The sequence below is a fragment of the Passer domesticus genome, chromosome 17 (genome assembly GCF_036417665.1).
Source record: "Passer domesticus isolate bPasDom1 chromosome 17, bPasDom1.hap1, whole genome shotgun sequence".
In the NCBI taxonomy this organism is placed as follows: Eukaryota; Metazoa; Chordata; class Aves; order Passeriformes; family Passeridae; genus Passer; species Passer domesticus.
In genome coordinates, this window is record NC_087490.1 from 3597411 (window position 1) to 3615523 (window position 18113).

At 47.4% G+C, this 18113-nt stretch overlaps 4 protein-coding genes and 1 long non-coding RNA gene across 20 annotated transcripts in view; 3 read left to right on the forward strand and 2 right to left on the reverse strand.

Annotated features, from left to right (window-relative positions):
• MSI1 (musashi RNA binding protein 1) overlaps nucleotides 1-2316 on the forward strand; it is a 74029-nt gene extending 71713 nt beyond the window's left edge. For all 12 annotated transcript variants that reach the window (XM_064392336.1, XM_064392332.1, XM_064392333.1 and 9 more), the window contains one exon: nucleotides 47-2316. The gene's annotated coding sequence lies outside the window, so the exon portion shown is untranslated. The remainder of the gene's footprint in view (nucleotides 1-46) is intronic.
• LOC135282507 (uncharacterized) lies at nucleotides 367-7341 on the reverse strand. The gene is made up of 2 exons (XR_010348636.1): nucleotides 7225-7341; nucleotides 367-6411 (listed from the first exon to the last, which is right to left on the reverse strand). It is a non-coding gene; the product is annotated as an uncharacterized LOC135282507 (long non-coding RNA).
• Nucleotides 4383-6438, forward strand: PLA2G1B (phospholipase A2 group IB). Its single transcript, XM_064392342.1, has 4 exons — nucleotides 4383-4506; nucleotides 4681-4840; nucleotides 5565-5692; nucleotides 6317-6438. Exons 2-4 carry the CDS (start codon nucleotides 4734-4736, stop codon nucleotides 6436-6438), a joined length of 357 nt encoding a protein of 118 aa, XP_064248412.1. The 5' UTR covers nucleotides 4383-4506; nucleotides 4681-4733.
• PXN (paxillin) overlaps nucleotides 7310-18113 on the forward strand; it is a 59406-nt gene continuing 48602 nt past the window's right edge. The window contains exons 1-2 of one of the 5 annotated variants that reach the window (XM_064392320.1): nucleotides 7310-7445; nucleotides 7631-7750. In XM_064392320.1, the coding sequence (XP_064248390.1) occupies nucleotides 7634-7750 (117 nt within the window). In that variant the 5' untranslated portion in view covers nucleotides 7310-7445; nucleotides 7631-7633. Of the gene's footprint in view, nucleotides 7446-7630; nucleotides 7751-15751; nucleotides 16158-18113 lie in introns of those variants that run through there. The other 4 variants (XM_064392326.1, XM_064392321.1, XM_064392319.1 and 1 more) reach the window with 4 other exon arrangements.
• On the reverse strand, nucleotides 11390-17694 carry SIRT4 (sirtuin 4). The gene is made up of 5 exons (XM_064392341.1): nucleotides 17568-17694; nucleotides 14848-15353; nucleotides 13912-14206; nucleotides 12605-12808; nucleotides 11390-12153 (listed from the first exon to the last, which is right to left on the reverse strand). Exons 2-4 carry the CDS (start codon nucleotides 15345-15347, stop codon nucleotides 12656-12658), a joined length of 948 nt encoding a protein of 315 aa, XP_064248411.1. The 5' UTR covers nucleotides 15348-15353; nucleotides 17568-17694; the 3' UTR covers nucleotides 11390-12153; nucleotides 12605-12655.

The window sequence follows — 18113 nt, forward strand, 5'->3', positions numbered from 1 at the left end:
GGTTGTTCTAGACCCTGTCCCTTCCCTCCCCTGCTGTCTCCCGCAGATTCCCCAGTGACCTAGCCGAGGACAGCGAGTGGCTGGAGGATCTGGTGAGCCTCGGGGGATGAGCCAAGGTTTCCTTTCTCGTGAATCAAACTGCACACTGCCGGCTGGCTGCCAGGCTCCTGCCGCCCTGCCCGATCTCTCCCTTTGACCAGACCACACTGGACTGAACCCGAGGAGATCATCTCGCTTTCCTACTAACCACCGACGGTTTACGCTTCCCCCTCCCTGCCCCCAGCCCACTGATTCTTCTTTTATTTATTTTATTAGCTGTTAGTTTTATTTTTTTATTTTATTTTTTTATCTTTTTTGGGGGCTGCCCCTTCTTTTTGTTGTTTGCTCTTTCCCGAGCTAGTAGACATATTTTATGAATTGGCTTTGTGATTGTGTTAGGTAGTTTTCATTGAGGAGTATTTTTATTTGGCTTTGAAACTGTTTTGAATATTTTCAACTCTGTTGTTGTTGTCGTCAGTGTTTTTAAAGCACGGTATGTAACAAGAATGCAGTTCTGAAGGGAAGAAAGAGACAGAGAGAGAGAGCAAAGGCTGAGAGGAACTGCTGTATTTCTATTTTTTTTAAAGAAACTGTTTTTAATTGTTTCTGTTTTGTAAATGTGAGGCTTTGAAAAGTGTGAAACTCCAAGGATCCGAAAACGTTGGACATCGCTATGGAACAAAACAAATGTATATTTTGCTAAGTGAAAAACACTATCCTTACAGCTGAAAGATTTTTTTTCTCTAGGTTAGTTTTATGTGGGGTTTTCTTTTTCCTCCTGTATAATATGTAAATATCGTGAGCTGAACCTGGCTGCTGCCTGCAGCCTGGCTCCAAGGAGCAGCTCCAGGTCCTGGACTTGGTGCCGCAGCGTGAGCAATACTCTCCAGCAGAATCCTGACAGGACTTTGTTCTTTTTTTGTACACCTTTTACTGTAAGATTTTAAGACCTCTGATGAGATGAGATGGACGGGGGGCGGGGGGCGGGCGGGGTGAAACGTACCAGCCATCGGCTGTTTTGCTGAGCGGGTTAAAGCTGCTTCCAATTGCTTGATGTACAGACTCCATCCCTGGGCTCCGTAGCACCGCCTCTGGGCTGGCTTAGGGAAAGGGCTTTGCCGCCTTTGTCTTGGTTACTTTGAAAGGAATTCACTCTCCAAACTTTATCGCTTGCGTCAAGATTTCCTGGGAAAGGGGATCCTCCTCCGGAGGCGAGGGTGTCGGAAAGGGTGTCAGCCAGGGGGAGATGTGGGCAGTCGTTCTCTGAAGGGCAGGGCTCTGGGATGGGGATTCATTAACAGGGGAGAAAAGCATTAGGGTGGTGATTTGGGGGCGGGTTAAGGGCTTCTCAGGGATTATATGAATTATAGAATTGCAGCTTCCCGTTTGCTTTACTCTGTGTTCTGAAGACTGTGGGAATTTGTCCGTTGTCCTGTGCGGGGTGATCTGGTCCCTTCTCCAGAGCCTGCTGGGGCTTCCCCTGCTGTGGTCCAGGCCTCTGCCAACCAGCACTCTGCCAGGGGAGGCCTCCAGCAGGAATACATGGGGCAGGTTTGGGTCTGGATTTCAGTGAACCAAAGACCTTGTTAAGGGGGGTGATTAAGCCTTTTATTAAGATGCAGCCAAACTCTTTTCCCAGGGAAATAAAAGCTTCATCTTAAGTTTTAAAAATCATTCCCTCTCTTCCCCCAAACTGACCCCCTGTAAAGGAGATGGGCATTTAGAAAAGGACTGGGAGGGCCACAGTGCCCACAGGGCCCTTTTTCTCTTCTGTCTCTCCCCTGTCTGCTGGAACTTGTCCTGACCTGGGCGATGCGTTTGGAGAGTTCTGTTTAGGTAAGAAGGTACTTAACAGATCAGTACTGAAAACACAAAGCAATAATTTTTGTTACTGAGACAAGAGTCTGTATGTCTGTTTTTTTAAATATTTCCTAATTAAAGAAGAGCTGCATTTTATTGGGTTTATTTTTATTCTATATACTTCAAATTTGGGTCTGCAGCCAGCGCTTTCCTCCCTGTTGGTGTGTGCGCTGAGCTGCTTCCGTGCCCCCTCCAGACATCCCGGGCCAGCTGTGCTGCTGCGGGGCTGAGAGTCACTCTCTGGCCACTGCCTGGAGGCTGGGGCTCTGGTTTCAGGGTGGGCATTTTTTTTAAAAGAAATAAAGCTGTGTTTTTAAGCCAGTAAGTTATTACACTCCAGTGTTTGTTCTCTCCACACCTGTAACCCTTTTTCCAGATTTCAGTTTTAAATTCCTAATAAATTATTTGAAAACTGTCCCTGTCTGTCATTATTTGGGGGTGCAAGGTTTTCCAGTGGGGGAGATTTCTGGACCTGGCAGGAGCTGCATCCTGCCTTAAGGATAAAAGCCTCAGGCAGGTCTCTGACTTGCTGTTCTGCTCCCACATTTTGGCAGTGGCCAGTTTATAATGTGAGGCAGATCTGCTTTTAGTAGAGATTGTATCTCTTTACATTACAGAGGTTTTGTGTAAGTATTTGTAGGTTCAGAAAAGGAGATAATGTGCTTACAGGTTTGGCACATACCCTGGATTCAATTGACTGTGTTGGACCAAGGAAGTAAAATGTGGAGATGGGAAGTAAAGTCCTTAACAGACAAAAGAGAGAAAGGAGAATTTTAACTGTGGAATCATTGGGAACTCTGCAATAGGGCTTATTAAAAAGTCTTTAAAATAATTTAAGGGTTAAACCTATAAACTGGACGCAGTTATAGGTTGAAATGTGCTCACAAGTGTACCAAGGAACCAGTGGCTTTGTATACAGCACAGGTTGGGGGAAACCAAAAATAGCATTGGTGGAAAAATCTACCCTGCTGGGGTTTTTCTCATGAGGCACTCTTGTAATACTCATGTGCTTGCTTTCTCACACATTGTGATCCTTTTGTTGAACTAAAAATGGAGGAAATTGTTGATTTATGATTTTAAAAAGGCCAGTTGACTGGAAATGTTCTAGGAAATATCAATAGTACATCAGATACTGAGAACAGAGGAAAAAGGAACCAGACTCCTAAGTTTGATAGGTAAGAAAACAATTATTTTTTTTAATGTTAAAAGCAGAGAAGACAGAGAACTCTTAAGTGTATACTGAAGGGAAAGTTGGCAGATTGATCTGTGGGCAAAAGACAAAATTATTTTTTTCTGAACTAACTGTGGTACAGATTGTCCTTTACATCAGATTTTAATGTTTGTTCAATACTCGGTTAGAACACTGAGAATCTTAAATCAACCCAGCATCTGTTCAGCTGGAGGTTACCCATGAGTGGGGAGACCCAGAATGGGAGTGCTTGAAGAGATGAAAAAAGTCTGCATGGATCTGCTTGTTGAGCACCATGTCTAACTTTCCCTAAATGTCCCATGGATATGTCAACGTCCAGTGGGTACTGTGGGTGCCTGGTGTAGTTTTCCTGTGAGGAGGAAAGTGTCCTCATCAACCCTTTGGAACCTACTGGTGGCAGGTGAGCCCAAAGTTTCCTGCATGAGCACCCTGGTGTATTGGGCTGCTGCAGAAAGGTGGCCTTTGTGTTTCTTTGGTGCTTTGTTTATCAATGCAGACCTGACAACCATGTAACAACGGAACCGTATCTTGAGTGTGTGAAAATGCCCAACCTCTAGCCCTGAAAATGCCAGAGCTCTGGGATCTAAATATGAGCACACTGTTTTTACTTATCCCTGACTGATTCCAGGAAGATTTTTCTTACCCATCTTTTTAACTTCTTTCAAGGTTTCCAACTCTCCTCATCCCACGGCATAGAAAACCAAAGGTTCTTAACTGGGTTCTGTATTGGTGCTGGAGAAAGAGAAACTGCTCTAAGTCACTGAAGTCTGCTGTGTATGTTGCAACTTCTAGGCCTGGTTCATTTCCAGTGTAGATTGCTTAAGGCCACATAAAACCAGATACTACTACTTGTTTAAGCCACCTAAAGGTTTTCTAGGTCACTTGGCTCCTGTTTCTTGTCTAGTAGTACCTCCTTCTCCTCTGTGGTTTTAAAGTAAAGAATAGCTTGATTTTTTTTTCAGTTGACCTCATGCCAAATGGGCATTTGATGTGAGTGGACAACCTCTATCTTATTCTCTGAATTATGCCATGAGAACCCATGGAGAGATACAGGATTAATGATATGTGGGATACCATAATAAAAGGATGCAAGTATTAGTGGCAGGTGGTTATTACTGTGCCAGAAACCTCCAGCTTAACTATCATACTGCTATTATTTTTTTAGTAGAGAGCCCTTAAAAATATGCAAGTCTTTCAGGCTGACTTCTAATTGTAATACTACAAGAATTTAATAGCAAAAATCTAGAGAGCAAATATTTGCCTTTCAGGTTTTTATGGATTTAACTCAATTGGCCTTCAGCTGGTCACACCACAATCTACCACACACAGCCTCCGATGGAAGAAGTCTGCATTTAGTAACATAAATACTGGCTGGTTTATCTCACACCCATGTCAAGGTGAGCCTGTTGTATAAAGCCTCATTTCCCTTAGCCGCGGTGTTGGTGTCAAGAGCTGCGAGAATGAAGTTCCTGGCCCTGCTTTTCCTGCTGTCGGGTGTGTAGGTGCCCTGGCCTCGCGCTGGTAAGCCCAAAGCTGACTGTGACCCCCCTCCCCTGTGTGTCTGTCCCCAGCGGGCGCAGCCAGCGCCGAGGTCTCGCCCCGGGCCGTGTGGCTGTTCCGAGAGATGATCAAGTGCACCCTGCCCAAGAGCCACCCGCTGCTGGAATTCAACGACTACGGCTGCTACTGCGGCTTGGGGGGCAGCGGCACTCCCGTGGACGAGCTCGACAGGTTCGTAACTCTGCTTTTACAAACCCCTTTCCTTGCTTGTGCCTTCCTGCTTCAGCTTCATCTCAGCTGGCCCTGCCCTACAAAACTCTCTGGCTACTGTGAAGGAAGCTTTCTTTCACAGATGGATTCTGGAAAAGGATGTGCGCTATCACAGCTTGATGCCTTATTACTAAGATAAAACATAATTACTGTAGCTCTTCTCTTCTATGGCAGCACAGTGTGCTCATTCCTGCATTTTTTTTCTCTGCAGTAGGGCTGGGCCAGCAGCCTGGATGCAGCTCTGCACACTCTGCCTGGTGCTTGACCAACATGTACAGGTTGGGCTGCAAAATGCTAGGAAATGGCATGGGCAATTTAGAGACACACAAATCTGGCAGCTTTGTCTTGGATTGCGTTGGCTGAGAGCTTGTCAGCTGCAGGCACTGAGGGGAAGTGTAGGGTAAACACTGGCTTTGGCTTTCCCTGTGCCCAACAGACAACTGTGAAAATGCTCCCATAAGTACGTATTTACCAGACACCTCTTGGACCATGAGCTGGCACAACTGTATCCCTTTGAGGTCCTTTGTGTCTGCCCTCTTATTGCTGGCTATCGTTTTGGTTTTTTTTTTTTTTTTTTTAATTGTCAAGAGCCTTGTCAAAGCAAATCTAAAGTATTTGTGTGTCTTACAGGTCAGTTGAGCCTGTGATTCTGGTATTTTCTAACCTTATTCTCCTTGTTTCCCAGGTGCTGCCAAACACATGATAACTGCTACTCGCAGGCAATGAAAATGGAATCCTGCAAATTCCTCCTGGACAACCCCTACACTAAGATATACGACCACACCTGCTCTAATGGGCAGGTCACATGTAGCAGTACGTTCATTTCCATTTCACTCTAGATGTTCTCCAGCCTCTCTTAGGAAAGAGCAGGGCTGTGTTACACTCACACCGCTGCAGCAGGCAGGCACAGTGCAAGTTCTTGCAAGTTCTTCCTGGTCGTTAGAAAGAGGGCACCTCACACAGGCACTGCAATGAATATTCTCTATATAGCCCACAATTCAAAGTTTGTGAAGAAGTATGGTACAGCAGAATACAGAGAAGCCTGTCTAGTCTTCAGGGGATTGGGTACTTTTCTGGGAGGCCTTCTAATGGCAGTACCCAAGAGATCAGCATGTCAACTTGGCATTGTTATAGAGTTTCTGAGTTTCTGCCAGACACCTCTGATGAACAGTGGAGACTTTACAGGGCTCTGGAACAGAGGTAAAGAGCAGAGGTTGGAAAATAGGGCTGCAGGGAAGGGAGGAAGGGGCAAGGAGAGAGATGGCTTGGCTGGAACACACAGCTTTCGGGGCAGGGGGTTAGTGGGCAGCAGCCTGTGCACCCCCAGAACGATGGCAGCAGTGAAATGGGTACACCATGGCAGCAGAAATGCCAGCCCGAGCCACTGCAGCGGCCGGCGAGGGAGCCGCGGGCTCTGAGCGCTCCTCTCTCCTCCAGGCAAGAACAAGGACTGCGCCGAGTTCATCTGCAACTGCGACCGCACCGCTGCCATGTGCTTCGCCAAGGCCCCCTACAACGCCCAGTACAAGCACCTGGACAAGGACAAGTACTGCAAATAGTCACCCTCATGTGCCTCAGGGCAGCCGCACGACAAAATAAACAAATAAATAACCTAAACCGATACTTCAAGCCGCCGCGCTGAAGGCACGGAAAGGCGGGAAGGGCGTGAGGGGGAGGGAAGCCCCGCCCCTCTGCCCACGGCCCCGTGCGGCGCGCGAGGCGCCCCCGCGTTCTCTGATTGGCCCTTGGGGGCGGCGGGGGCAGGGCGCGCCTGCTCGCGGCCTCGCGTGCCCCGCCCCGCCCCTCAGGTACCCGCGGGCTGGGGCTGCTGAGGGTGGGGCTGCGGCTGCCCGCCCTCACCGGCCCGGGAACACCGCCCCTGCCGGCCCTCACCGGCCCGGGAACACCGCCCCGCCCGCCCTCACCGGCCCGGGAACACCGCCCCGCCCGCCCTCACCGGCCCGGGAACACCGCCCCTGCCGGCCCTCACCGGCCCGGGAACACCGCCCCGCCCGCCCTCACCGGCCCGGGAACACCGCCCCTGCCGGCCCTCACCGGCCCGGGAACACCGCCCCTGCCTGCCCTCACCGGCCCGGGAACACCGCCCCTGCCGGCCCTCACCGGCCCGGGAACACCGCCCCTGCCGGCCCTCACCGGCCCGGGAACACCGCCCCTGCCTGCCCTCACCGCCCCGGGAACACCGCCCCGCCCGCCCTCACCGCCCCGGGAACACCGCCCTGCCTGTCCTCACCGACCCGGGGCTCCTCGAGACCACCGCCCCTGCCCGCCCTCACCGCCCTGCCCGCCCTCACCGGCCCGGGAACACCGCCCCTGCCCGCCCTCACCGTCCCGCGGCTCCCGAGAACGCCCTTCAAGCCTTCCCTCAGCCGCCCTCGCCTCGGGCTGTCCCCGCGTCAGCCACAGCGCTGCTGTCCCTCTTCCTCGGGGTATCGCTGCGTGAGGGTCTTGAGCCGTTTGGTGCTCCTTTCTCCTGAGGGTGTCCTGTGTGCGTACCCTGGGGATCCCTTCCCCTGCCCTGTCCCAGCCAGGAGCTGCAGAGGAGGAGGTAATGTTGGCCTGGAGGGCAGGGAGCCCCTCAGAGGGACAGTATTTGCCCCACTTTCCCAGCCCTGCCAAGGTCCTGTGCCGAAGCTGCCCCACACCCTTGGGACCGGTTTTGCTGTCAGATGTTTCTGGAGGTGTGGGTGAACTCTGGGGCAGGGTCTACACACACTCCCTGCTTTCTGGCAGGGCATGAGGAGGGCCCGGTTCATCATCAGAATTAACTGTACACAAACATGGAGCAGACCCCGAGGATCTGAGAGTGCTCTGGGAAATGAGAAACAAATGGAGAAGGAAGAAGCTGGCTTGGTATGTTATTGGAAGGTACTTGCAATGCCTTCCTTCTGAAAGTAAATGTATCTTTGAGGGCATAAGAATGATATTGAGAAAGGATAGTGAATTGCATTGAGTTCTTCTTTTCCTTGAAAAGGGAAAGGAATTGTGTCACCACCAGACATTCCATTTTATGGTAGATTGAGTCCTGGTTTTGTACCAGTATTGGTTGCTTATTTTTCTCAGGTGATTGTGTATGTGAATTTTCTGGAAACATTGAGTGCTTGGAGTCCTCCACAGAAATCTTGAGGATCCTGGATGCAACCCTGTCATATGGCCAAAATGAATCATTCTTAGGGCTGAAGAGCAAGATGAGGTCTCTTGTACTCGCTCACTAGCTTAGATTCTCTGAAATCATTGTTTGTAGAACAGTAAAGCTCCTAAGTAAATGTTACTAAAATCCCCTTGTGGTAAACCTCATTGTAGAGAAAAAAAAAGTAAAATATCATCACTGTCTGGAAAGAACCCTGCACTTTTTGAGCTGTATTATCACAAGTAGGGGAGATTGCTGGGGTGCATTGGAAGCATTTCAGAAACTTAGTATGAATTTTGCCTGTAACAGGAACTCTAGATTTGAGGTGAGCAGTATATCTACTCCATTCAGCATTTGGAGCAGGCTAACATTCTGTAGATAAACCCCATAGACAGATAAAGGCTCAAATTGATTCCATATCTGTCTTACTCCACACAGATTTTATAAGCCTGCACTTATGTTTGGTCCCTTGATCATGCTTCTCATTTCCACGCTGCTTTGGTGTTGTGAACGACCCGCCATTAAATCCAAACATTCCCCATCCATAGGGAGCCTTCCCACACAGTGCAGAGTGTCAGGCCCTAATGAACAGCACAGGTGGGGAGGCTGAAGGGGCTGTGCAAAGCTGCTCATTAGGGCTTTGAGGAACGTTGTGGCAAGAGTAAGAGCAGGGCTGGTGACTCCTTGAACTGCCAGCGCTGGGGGAGTACAAGGAGTGTGTGAAGATCTACCATGCTCCAAACCAGAAGGGGATTGCCTGGAATGCAAGGTGTCCCTGTGCTCAGCAAGGGGGAGCTCTGAGACCCCACGCAGCACCGCAGCTGGTGCACAGCAGGGAGAGCAGCTCTGGGGGCTCACTGCAGAAGTGAAGTCTCAGTCTCTTATCTTTTCTCTGTTGTTGTTTTCTATGCCAAGATTTTTCACTCTCTGCAGGGAGAGCTGAATTACTCTTAACTACATGGGCATTGCACAGATGAAAAAGAGTGCTCCAGCTGAGGTGAGACATGCAGAGAGAAAACAATTCTGCTGATGGTAATGATCCTGTGTCGGTTTCTGTTTGGGCCTGGAGACCAATTCAAGACACTCCCACTGTTGCTCGTCCTCTTCAGGCTCAGCTTCTCTTTTCCTCTGCCATGGTCTAGTTAGTGGTGCAGAAGGGAAGAAGTGCACTGGGGTACCTTTCCTTGGTGCGAAGGGAGATAACAGAGATCTGCACACAGAATTGCAGGAACAGTCTGGAACAGTGGTTTTAAAGCCCATCTGGCTTGGCTCTGCTGTTTCCCTGTCTGCTGCAAAGGCTGGGAAAGGGTGACATCCAAGGCAGTCACAGAGGAAGAAGCACACTCTAGATGGCAGATTTAGTCACCTTCACTGACCCTCCCAAGTTCTGCATGCCCAGGGTTTTGGGTCATTTTCTAGAAGTAAAGAACAAGCAGGTGTGTCAATAGGAGCAGTCTGACTGTAGGATGTGGGAGGCTGCACTTAACCATGGGCACCAAACCCTCTGGGCCATCTGCATTCTGTGCTGCCCTCACTGGAGCTCAGTATGTGAAATACCTTCCTCAGGCTGCTGGACTCAATTATGGTTTGCTCTGAGAATTTGCCCAGAAACAAAGACAAGATTTGCCAAATAGGAAGTAACTTTTTTATTTGCTTTGGGTAACTCCAACCCCACTTTCAGAGGAGCAGAAGAAAAATCCATTATAAGGGACTCTCAGCTCCTCTATCCAAGCTTCAGGAGGAACAGCTGTAAGAAAAAGAGAAGAGCAAAAGCTGTTGATTCAGCTAATTTCATGTCATGGCTTTTGGTGTAGGAATTTTAGGCTCTCTCAGGCATTTCTCATGTGAACAAACTTAACAGTATATTGGGGAATATGTTAAGAAGTGAAGTGCTCTGATCCTGATCTAAAAGAGGCCAATTTTAGTAGTGCTGGATCCACTTAGCAGAAAAAAAGAAGGAACTTCTTCATCTCAGCCTCATACAGTTGTTGTAGATATGCTCATTACCATATAGTAACAAACCATGCACAGGAAATTTACTGTTATGTTCATTTATTCAAAGTCATTGTCCTGGTGGCTTAAAAGTACAACTGGGGCAATGACTGAGAGTGATGCTGAAGAGACACCCTGACTCCTCTCCCACAGGCTCAGCTGCAGAACTGGAGAGGAGGCAGGGGTAGATGTGGGAGGTTTAGTTACCTGTCACAGAACTCATTCCAGGATTTAAACTGCTTGGCAATGCTCCCACACCTTCTCAAAATGCTGGCTCTACTGGCACTGAACCTGCAGCCTCTGGTTTTGACACACCAATGTCGTGTAAGTTTGAAGGAGGGGGAGAAGATGATGTGGATAGTGAGGAACTCAGCCCCAGCTCCTCTGCTAAGGAGCATCAGCTTACAGGGAAAGCCCCTACATGGAAACATGGTGTATGTGGAGACTCTGCTGTGCTTTAGGCGTGATTTCTGCAACAGCTTTGGTTGGTGGGACAGCTGTACTGGGGACAGCACAGCTAAAGATGGAGAGAGATCTGTGAGCTTTGCTCACTGCCGAGCAGCAGAAACCTGAGTCATTGGAAAGTGGAGTCACCACTCAATGCCAGCAGAATGCAGGTGGGAGTCCTGAAATGTTCTTGCCTGGCTTCAAAGTGAAGCTGTCTCTCCTCTAACCCAATACAGACAAATCCTGAAATGTGTTAGGCATCTTAATGCCCTCTACCTTCTGCAGAAATTGGATGCCTTATGTATCCCTTAGATTCTGTGCTTTTTTTGCTATCCCCTGGCATGGATTTAAATCAACAACAAAGCGAAAATTCACTTTGCATCCTGTGGTCAGTTGTCCTTGCTTTGCTACTTGACCTTTTAGCAAGCAGATGACTCTGCCATCCTTGTTTCCAACTGCGTGTTTCAGTTCTTGTCAAAATATTAGTCCAGGACATGTTACTTGGAGTAGGAGGGAGCACCTGGAAAACCCCAACAATTAAATCCCTCAGAGCTAGAAGTGGGGAGTGGTAGTTTCATGAAGAAGGTCAGGTCAAAAAGTTAGTGTTCTAGTTTGTGCCAGGTTGTGTATTTTACTCTGTGAACAGTTTGATAGAGCTTACAATACCATCCTAAGGATCAACAAAAAATCACTACCCAGTAGTGATGGATCTCCTGTTAGGAGTGTGGAAATTGCACCTTTCAACAGAGATTACCTCCTGAGGGAGACCTATTGTACAGATTTAATTTCATTTCTCTCTTAATTCATCAGCTGCTAGTAATTACAAACTGCATTTTTGCAATGGAAGAAAAAAAGACTCTAAACTGGCTATTGAGAATGTACTTAAATCATGGGAGGGAGAGAAAATTACAATGCAAATAGTCTCAATCTTCTAAACAATTTTAATTGATTCCTTAGCTATTCATTAATTAAATAACATCTTCAGAAATGCATTCTGGAAAATGTAGTGGCCTCACTGAAAGTAGTGCTGGTCAGATTAGCTTCAAGTAACTCCTCTGGCATCTCAACAATGTTTAATTTTTAAAGGGCTCGGATAGGAAGCAGTTTAGCTTGTCAACCAACAGTTGAGAGAAATGCTGGAAATGCTGACTTCCCCTCCTTGCTGGAAGATGTCAACCTTATAGCCTGTCCTTCCAAATAACCTGTTACAAGAGCAGTGTTCTTGTTCAGCTTCTGTTTTGAACCTTTTTTCTTTTACGTGACCATTGCAGTTCCTCGTGCCTCCTTTTCCTCTTTGCACACTCTACAGTATCCCACCAGTGACACTGGATCCCCCAGCAGTGTCCCACATCGCCCTCCTGTGCTCCAGCCTCAAATTACCTGGTCAAAATCCCCATCCCACCCTTCTCCTCTGGGGGTACTTAAAAGAAAGGTATTTTGTCCTCAGACATGGTAGTCCAATTATCCTGTCCCAGTGAATGAAAAGGCACTGTTTAACGGCAAGCTAAGGCAGAAAAGTACTTTTTTTCCATCCTCATTCAGTTTCCTGCTACGTGGTTTCAATGGAGAGAGCTGGTGAGGCTGACACGCGTGAGGCTTGCTGCCCTCTCCTGGTGCCCTCAGCGGCTGTGCACTGCATCTCGCAGCTGCCTCTTGCATTGGAGTTTTCCCCTTTCTGAGATGAGTCCTGCAGGAGGGGAAAGAAAGAAACTGCTTTATCGACTGAATTGATTATTTTAACAGCAGTGTTTGATTAGGATTAGCTGGACCAATTCAATCAGGAACAGCTTTTGAATTGTCAGTTGCAAAGGCAGCCGTTGTGATCAGGTTCTCTGGAACTACAGGTGATCCCCTGTAGTTTCCTGATAGTAACAAATGGATTGGATTTCTACACTACTGAGTCTTCTGGATACTCCTTCCTAATTCTCTGGGAGTGCTAGCACTTACTATGTTTTTTGTTTATGATCATGGGAAACAGTATAATGGCCCATCAGAGCAGACCAATTACAGATAAAAATTTACAGCCACCTTTTGGTGCAGTGAGGGAACATTTTGTCAGTCAGCACATCTCAGTCTCAGCATTTTCCAGGAGCCCATATTCTTACCCTGAAAGGTGACTGACCAGGGAAGGTACTCACCTTGTAAAAGTAACTTTAATCCTGACAGCTACTGAAGCTCAGCTGGTTGGGTCATGTGCAAACAATCAAAGGCAGCAGCTCTCCACAGCGGGAATTCAGCTTTAAGGATGCAAAGTGATCCAACCTGGTGGGCCCAATGTTAAGGACTGCAATTGGCAGCTTCTTCTCCCGGGCAGCAAGAGCAAACCTGTAACCAGAGTACACCTGCAGGAGTACCAGAAAACAAAATGACAGGCAGCTTAGGCAAAAGAAGAGTTACAGCAAGGAATAAAATAGCTGTTGTTGGCAATGGGAAAAGGGCTGTACATACATGCTGTATTAGGCAGCTGCACTGAGCTCAGGTAGGAAATGTCTTTGCTCAGGAGTGCACAGAATAGAACAGCTTTTAACCTCTGTCATTTGAAGGATTTGCAGTTTCATAGAAGCTGAAACTTCAGAGCAGATTGAAGGGAAATGTCCTTGCTTTTAGTAAATCTCTGCAGCAGTTTTATTAGTTATCACAGGTGCTTAAATGCTGCACTTTGATGGTCCCTGCATGGCCCAGCTAAGGTAGTACAAGAACAATCCTAAGGCATTTCAATCATTCCTGTACAGAGGATTATAAGCTTAAGAAGCACAAGCTTAAGAAATTTGTATCTGGTATCCTGAAACCAAGAGAATCACAATCAGGCAGCCTTGGTTTTATCTCTTTCTGGGAGGTGTTAATAGTAACGTTTTTTTAATGTAATAGAACTTGTTCTTGGAAAAAATTATCTTACATAAACACCATGACAAAAGCTCTATGTGTTTAGAAACTCCTGTTATTTAGCTACCTTACCTTATAGATAAGAGGCTAGTGGAGAAAACACATTGTGATACAAAGGACAATCCCAAGCAGTAGAGATATTTCAGCTCTCTTACTGAGAATTGAATAAAGAATGAGAGGTCCTAAAACCTGGTATTTCACACAGTGTATCATGAGGCCTAAAAAGCTACTAAAGGCTAAACATTTCAGGTAAAAAAATGTGAGGAATGAATTGTATCAGGTATCTTGCCTTTATTGTGACCTGATGGAGGAGGCAGCAGAGAGGTCTAAATGGAGGTATTTACAGCAGCATGAAGTAGACTGACAAAGAGTGACAGGGAAGCCCAAACAGGTCACCCATAAATCCAGATTCCAACCACAGTAAAAAATAAAATACAAAGAAGCTCTGCAAAGGCTGGTCTGATCCACAAGCCACTTGTAGTCCTCAGCTGTGGGACCAAGGATCATTGCAGGCAGAGCAGCAGAGAAGTAGGAATGCAGTCTGGGAGGCAGACCTACTTACCTGCATAGAGGATCCTGCTATCAGCATGGAGTCTGATTCTGCCAGGCGTTGGTGTACAAAACGGACTTTTTCCTGGCTCACTGTGTCTCCAAAGAAGGTCACATCAGGCTTCAGGATTCCACCACACTTTTGGCAGGCTGGCACTTGGAAATTGCGCACCTGCTCGTCCGTCAGGAAGACATCCCCATCTGGAGCCACCCCAAATGCTTCAGCTTTCCAAGTAGGATTCAGAGCTTCAAAGTGCTTCTGGAGCTCAGCACGCAAGATTTGGTCTCCACAGGCCAAGCAGAAGACCCTGAAAGTCAGAGCAAAGTCTTAATGGAGAGTTTCATGTCAGCTGAAGATCTGGAGACTCTAACTTGCTCCTTAGGAAGCCTGTCATGATTTTCCACATTTATTTACCAAATAGTGCAGATCAAGGAGATTTCTTTCTACTCTGTTGCTTTGTAGGAATGCTCTAGAGGAAGTGCTTTTAACCCTGTCATGCATCCTCTCTCTCAGTTCATGCTGTGCTTTTTAATCTAGAAATTTTGGGTGATCCCAGACAGGCTGTGATGGCCCTTCTCCAGTACACATATCCCATGCAATTCTGGCACTATCCACTCTGCTTAAGGTGGATAGTCCTTGTATCCTCATGATCCCCTCGTTCTCTTTACTAAGAGGATATTTGCTGTACCAAGGAAAGGGGAAATGGATGCAAATTTCAAGGAAATGGATCCAAATAATCCTCCAAAAAATGGAGTGATTGTCATGTTTCTTAAATACTGTGCTGTGGACAGCACTGGGTTGTGATCTTTTTCTCCACCCCAGCCCAATACCACTTTGTGCCTGTCATCTCCAGGAATGCCATGTGGACATTTTGCCTCCTTTCTGAGCAGCTGACACTGCAGCTTCGTGTCAGTGACCCCTGCCAGCCCCCAGAGCCAGCAGCTGGACCTGTGTATGCAGCCGTGCAGCTCCGTCATGCGCTGGCTCCCGGCTTTGGTGTGAAGGGCATCCACGTTCTGGGTCACCAGCCAGTGCAGCTTGCCCAGCTTCTCCCAGTCTCTCAGCACCAGGTGAGCCTTGTTTGGCTGGTGGGAGGAGAACTGGGGCCAGCCCACGAAGTTCCTTGCCCAGTAGCGCTGCCGGGCACTGGCGCTGCGGACGAACTCAGCGTGCTGCATGGGCCGTCTGTCTGTCCTGGCGTAGAGCCCCACGCCCTCAGAGCGGTAATCGGGGATCCCTGACTCCGTGGAGATTCCAGCTCCAGTCATCACAAAGAGCCTCTTGGAGTTAGAAACAAAGCGCTGCAGCTCCTCCACTTCTGCGGGATCTGGGGGAAGACAGGCTGGCACGAAAGTCAAGTTTGGAGAGGCTCTGGATACGGAACGGGATCTGAAATGATGCAGCTTGACAGCTCCGAAAACGCCACACCACTTCCTGGCAGAGAACATGTTCAGCTAAAAGGCAGGAACAGAACACATGGCAGGTAAAAGAAAGCAAAAAGCATGTCATTAATGCCATTTGCTCGCAATTCTCTGGGAAATTATGCAGTTAAGTATTCTTTGCTCTCTTTTTAGTAAAGAAACAAATTATTTTGGAAACATGAGCTAAAGCCCACCATCCAAGTATGTCCTTTTGGAAGAGGGAAATACTGAGCACAAAGTCAACAACTCTGACTTGCAGGGTTCCTGCTGTTCTACCTTGGAGTGAAGGATGGCTGTCTAAGAGGATTTGAAAGAGCCCAGAAAGACCTGTGCATGTGAAGTCTTTCCCTGGTATGTGCAGCAGACCTGAGAGGCAATGGCAGGAAGGCCAAGCACCTCACCCCAGAAGCACTGGCTGGTTCCTCCCCAGAAAACCCTTGTTCTGCACTTTTAACATTCTGCTTGCTCCAAATCAGTCTTTTATATTTACCCCATCCTTAACACATGTTGTAGGAAGGGAGAGAAAAACAACCTCAAAATGTTTTTTTCCTCTGGCAAAGGCCTTGACTGGAGTTACTCCTGTGTGGCATGTTTTGGTTGGTTTTTTTTGCTTTTGTTTTTTACAAAGGCCTGGTGCAGGACAGGCCTTGAAATGAGACTGAAGATGATTAGGGCACTGGCTAAATGCCTCTGGCACCTCCTCTTCTGTGGGTGCCACCTCCCCAGAGTCAGTGGGAAGCTGGACAGGCACTGCTTTGCTTCTCCAGCAGACACAGGGGCTTTCTGGGAGAGAAGGGATCATCCAACGTGTTTGGGGCAGAAGGAACGGCCTGGCAGGTAGGAATGGGAGGGACACCCTGCTCCAAGGGAGGAATGACATGCCCTGCTGGGGACAGGCAGGGTGGATGGCTTTGCTGACTAAGTAGCCTGGAATTGTGTGCAGGACCTGTTGAGACACGAGTGGATGGGTTTGGACTTTGATTTTGTTTAGGCTTTCCAGCAGTCTGCAGTTCTATCTGTATTTCATTGTTTTAAAACTATTCTTTCTGGGTCTTGCTATGGTTTTGCAACAACGTACAAAAAGCTTTGGAAGCAACATTCCTGAGAATTGACTGACTGGTACTTCTGCCTCCTTAAATCTCCCTAAGCAGGGAGGCTTGTATGAGATGTGAAAGACAGAACTTTATTTACTGATAAAAGGGGATGATCTCCTGAACACCTAAACTTCAGATGTATTTGAATATTGCTCCATTTACTGTAAGACCTGGTACTGGTGGGGAACTGAGGGCTTAGATACAGTTGAAGTTTAGGTGTTCAGCTCCAAGCACTGTGATATTAAACTGCTGATAGTGGCAAAGGGCAGATTTGGCTCACTTAGTCTTCAGTTCTCAAGGCTTTTTGTCATCATCAGTTGAAATGCAGGAAGATTGGACAGACTCCATAGTCTGAACTGCTTTTTGTATCTAAGCAGTGATTCTGTTTGCAATGATTTTTGCTTTGTTTTGCTGTTTAGCAGGAGTCGTGTTCGGCATTCCCTCCAAAGAGGTTTAATTTCCCATATGAATTAATTAGAAGGGACAAAGTCTCCCAATAAATTAATTTACTTTGAGAGTAACTTGTGTCATGATGCTCCCTAAAGGCTGTTAAGCCAGCTTGATGGTAATTAAATTGCTTTAACTGATGAAAACTCTTCAATCCTGCCCCTAATCATCAAAAGATCTCTCAGAAGGAAATGTTCAGAGGCGAAATGAAATAGAAATATAATAGGTGTTGGCCCACAAGAGAGAGAAAAGAAAAATTACAGATACATTTAGATACATTTGAAAGCTGCTGTGAACCAGGTAAGGACGATGGAAGAGAAAATGTTAAAGGATGGGATATTTCTTGTCAAATACAAAGCCGCTTTTAAAATGAAAGTGTTCCGTTAAAAAAAAAAAAAAAACAAAAAAAAAAAAAAAAAAAAAAAAACCACAACTACTTTACATAACAAGCGAAACTCTTTAAACAGACCTAGGGAGATCTGAGGCTAGCGTTTGTTTTTAGCACACACCCAAGATGCTCGGCAGGAAAAGATCAGGCAAGGTTAAGGTAGAAGAGAAACAGGGAAGAAATCTACAGGCCAGAAATCCAAAGGAACCCCCGCGCCATGCGGAGCCCCACGCGTGGCCGGTGCCGTGACCCCGGCCGAGCCGAGCCGAACGCGGTAGGGACAGGAGCGCCGGGCGCTGAACAACGCTGCGAACTCACCTGCCGTGGGCTGCGGCCGCGGAAGGACAGCGCCGGCCGAGCCCAGGGAGCCCTCTGGGAAATGTAGTTCACGGGGAAAAACAAACCCTGAGCACAGAGACTACAACTCCCATGCGCCAGAGCGGGAGAAAGGCGTTCCCAACGTCTGAGGGCTCCGGTGCAGCCCTCAGCTGAGGTTAAAATCCGAACGCATTCCATACAAATGCACGTGGTGGCTGTGATAAAATGCATTGTTATAAAAGATGCGTTTTCTTTTAACTGATACTAACATGTTTCAGGCTTAAAATGTGACTGAATGAATAATGGAAGAAAAACCCACTGAGGGCTGTTACAGACATGTCTAGCTTGGGAATTAGGGCAGTGCCAGCCTGTCTGCTGCTGCCTCTGTGCGCCCTGGCAGGAACCCATCTTTTTGCCTCTCTGCTTGCTGAGGTTTCAGTCTCAAGAATCACCTCATAATTTGTTTAGTTTGCCTGGCAATAAGGAGTTTGCATTTTTTTCCTTCTTTTTTTTTTGTTTGTTTTGTTTTGTTTTAATTTTAGTTTT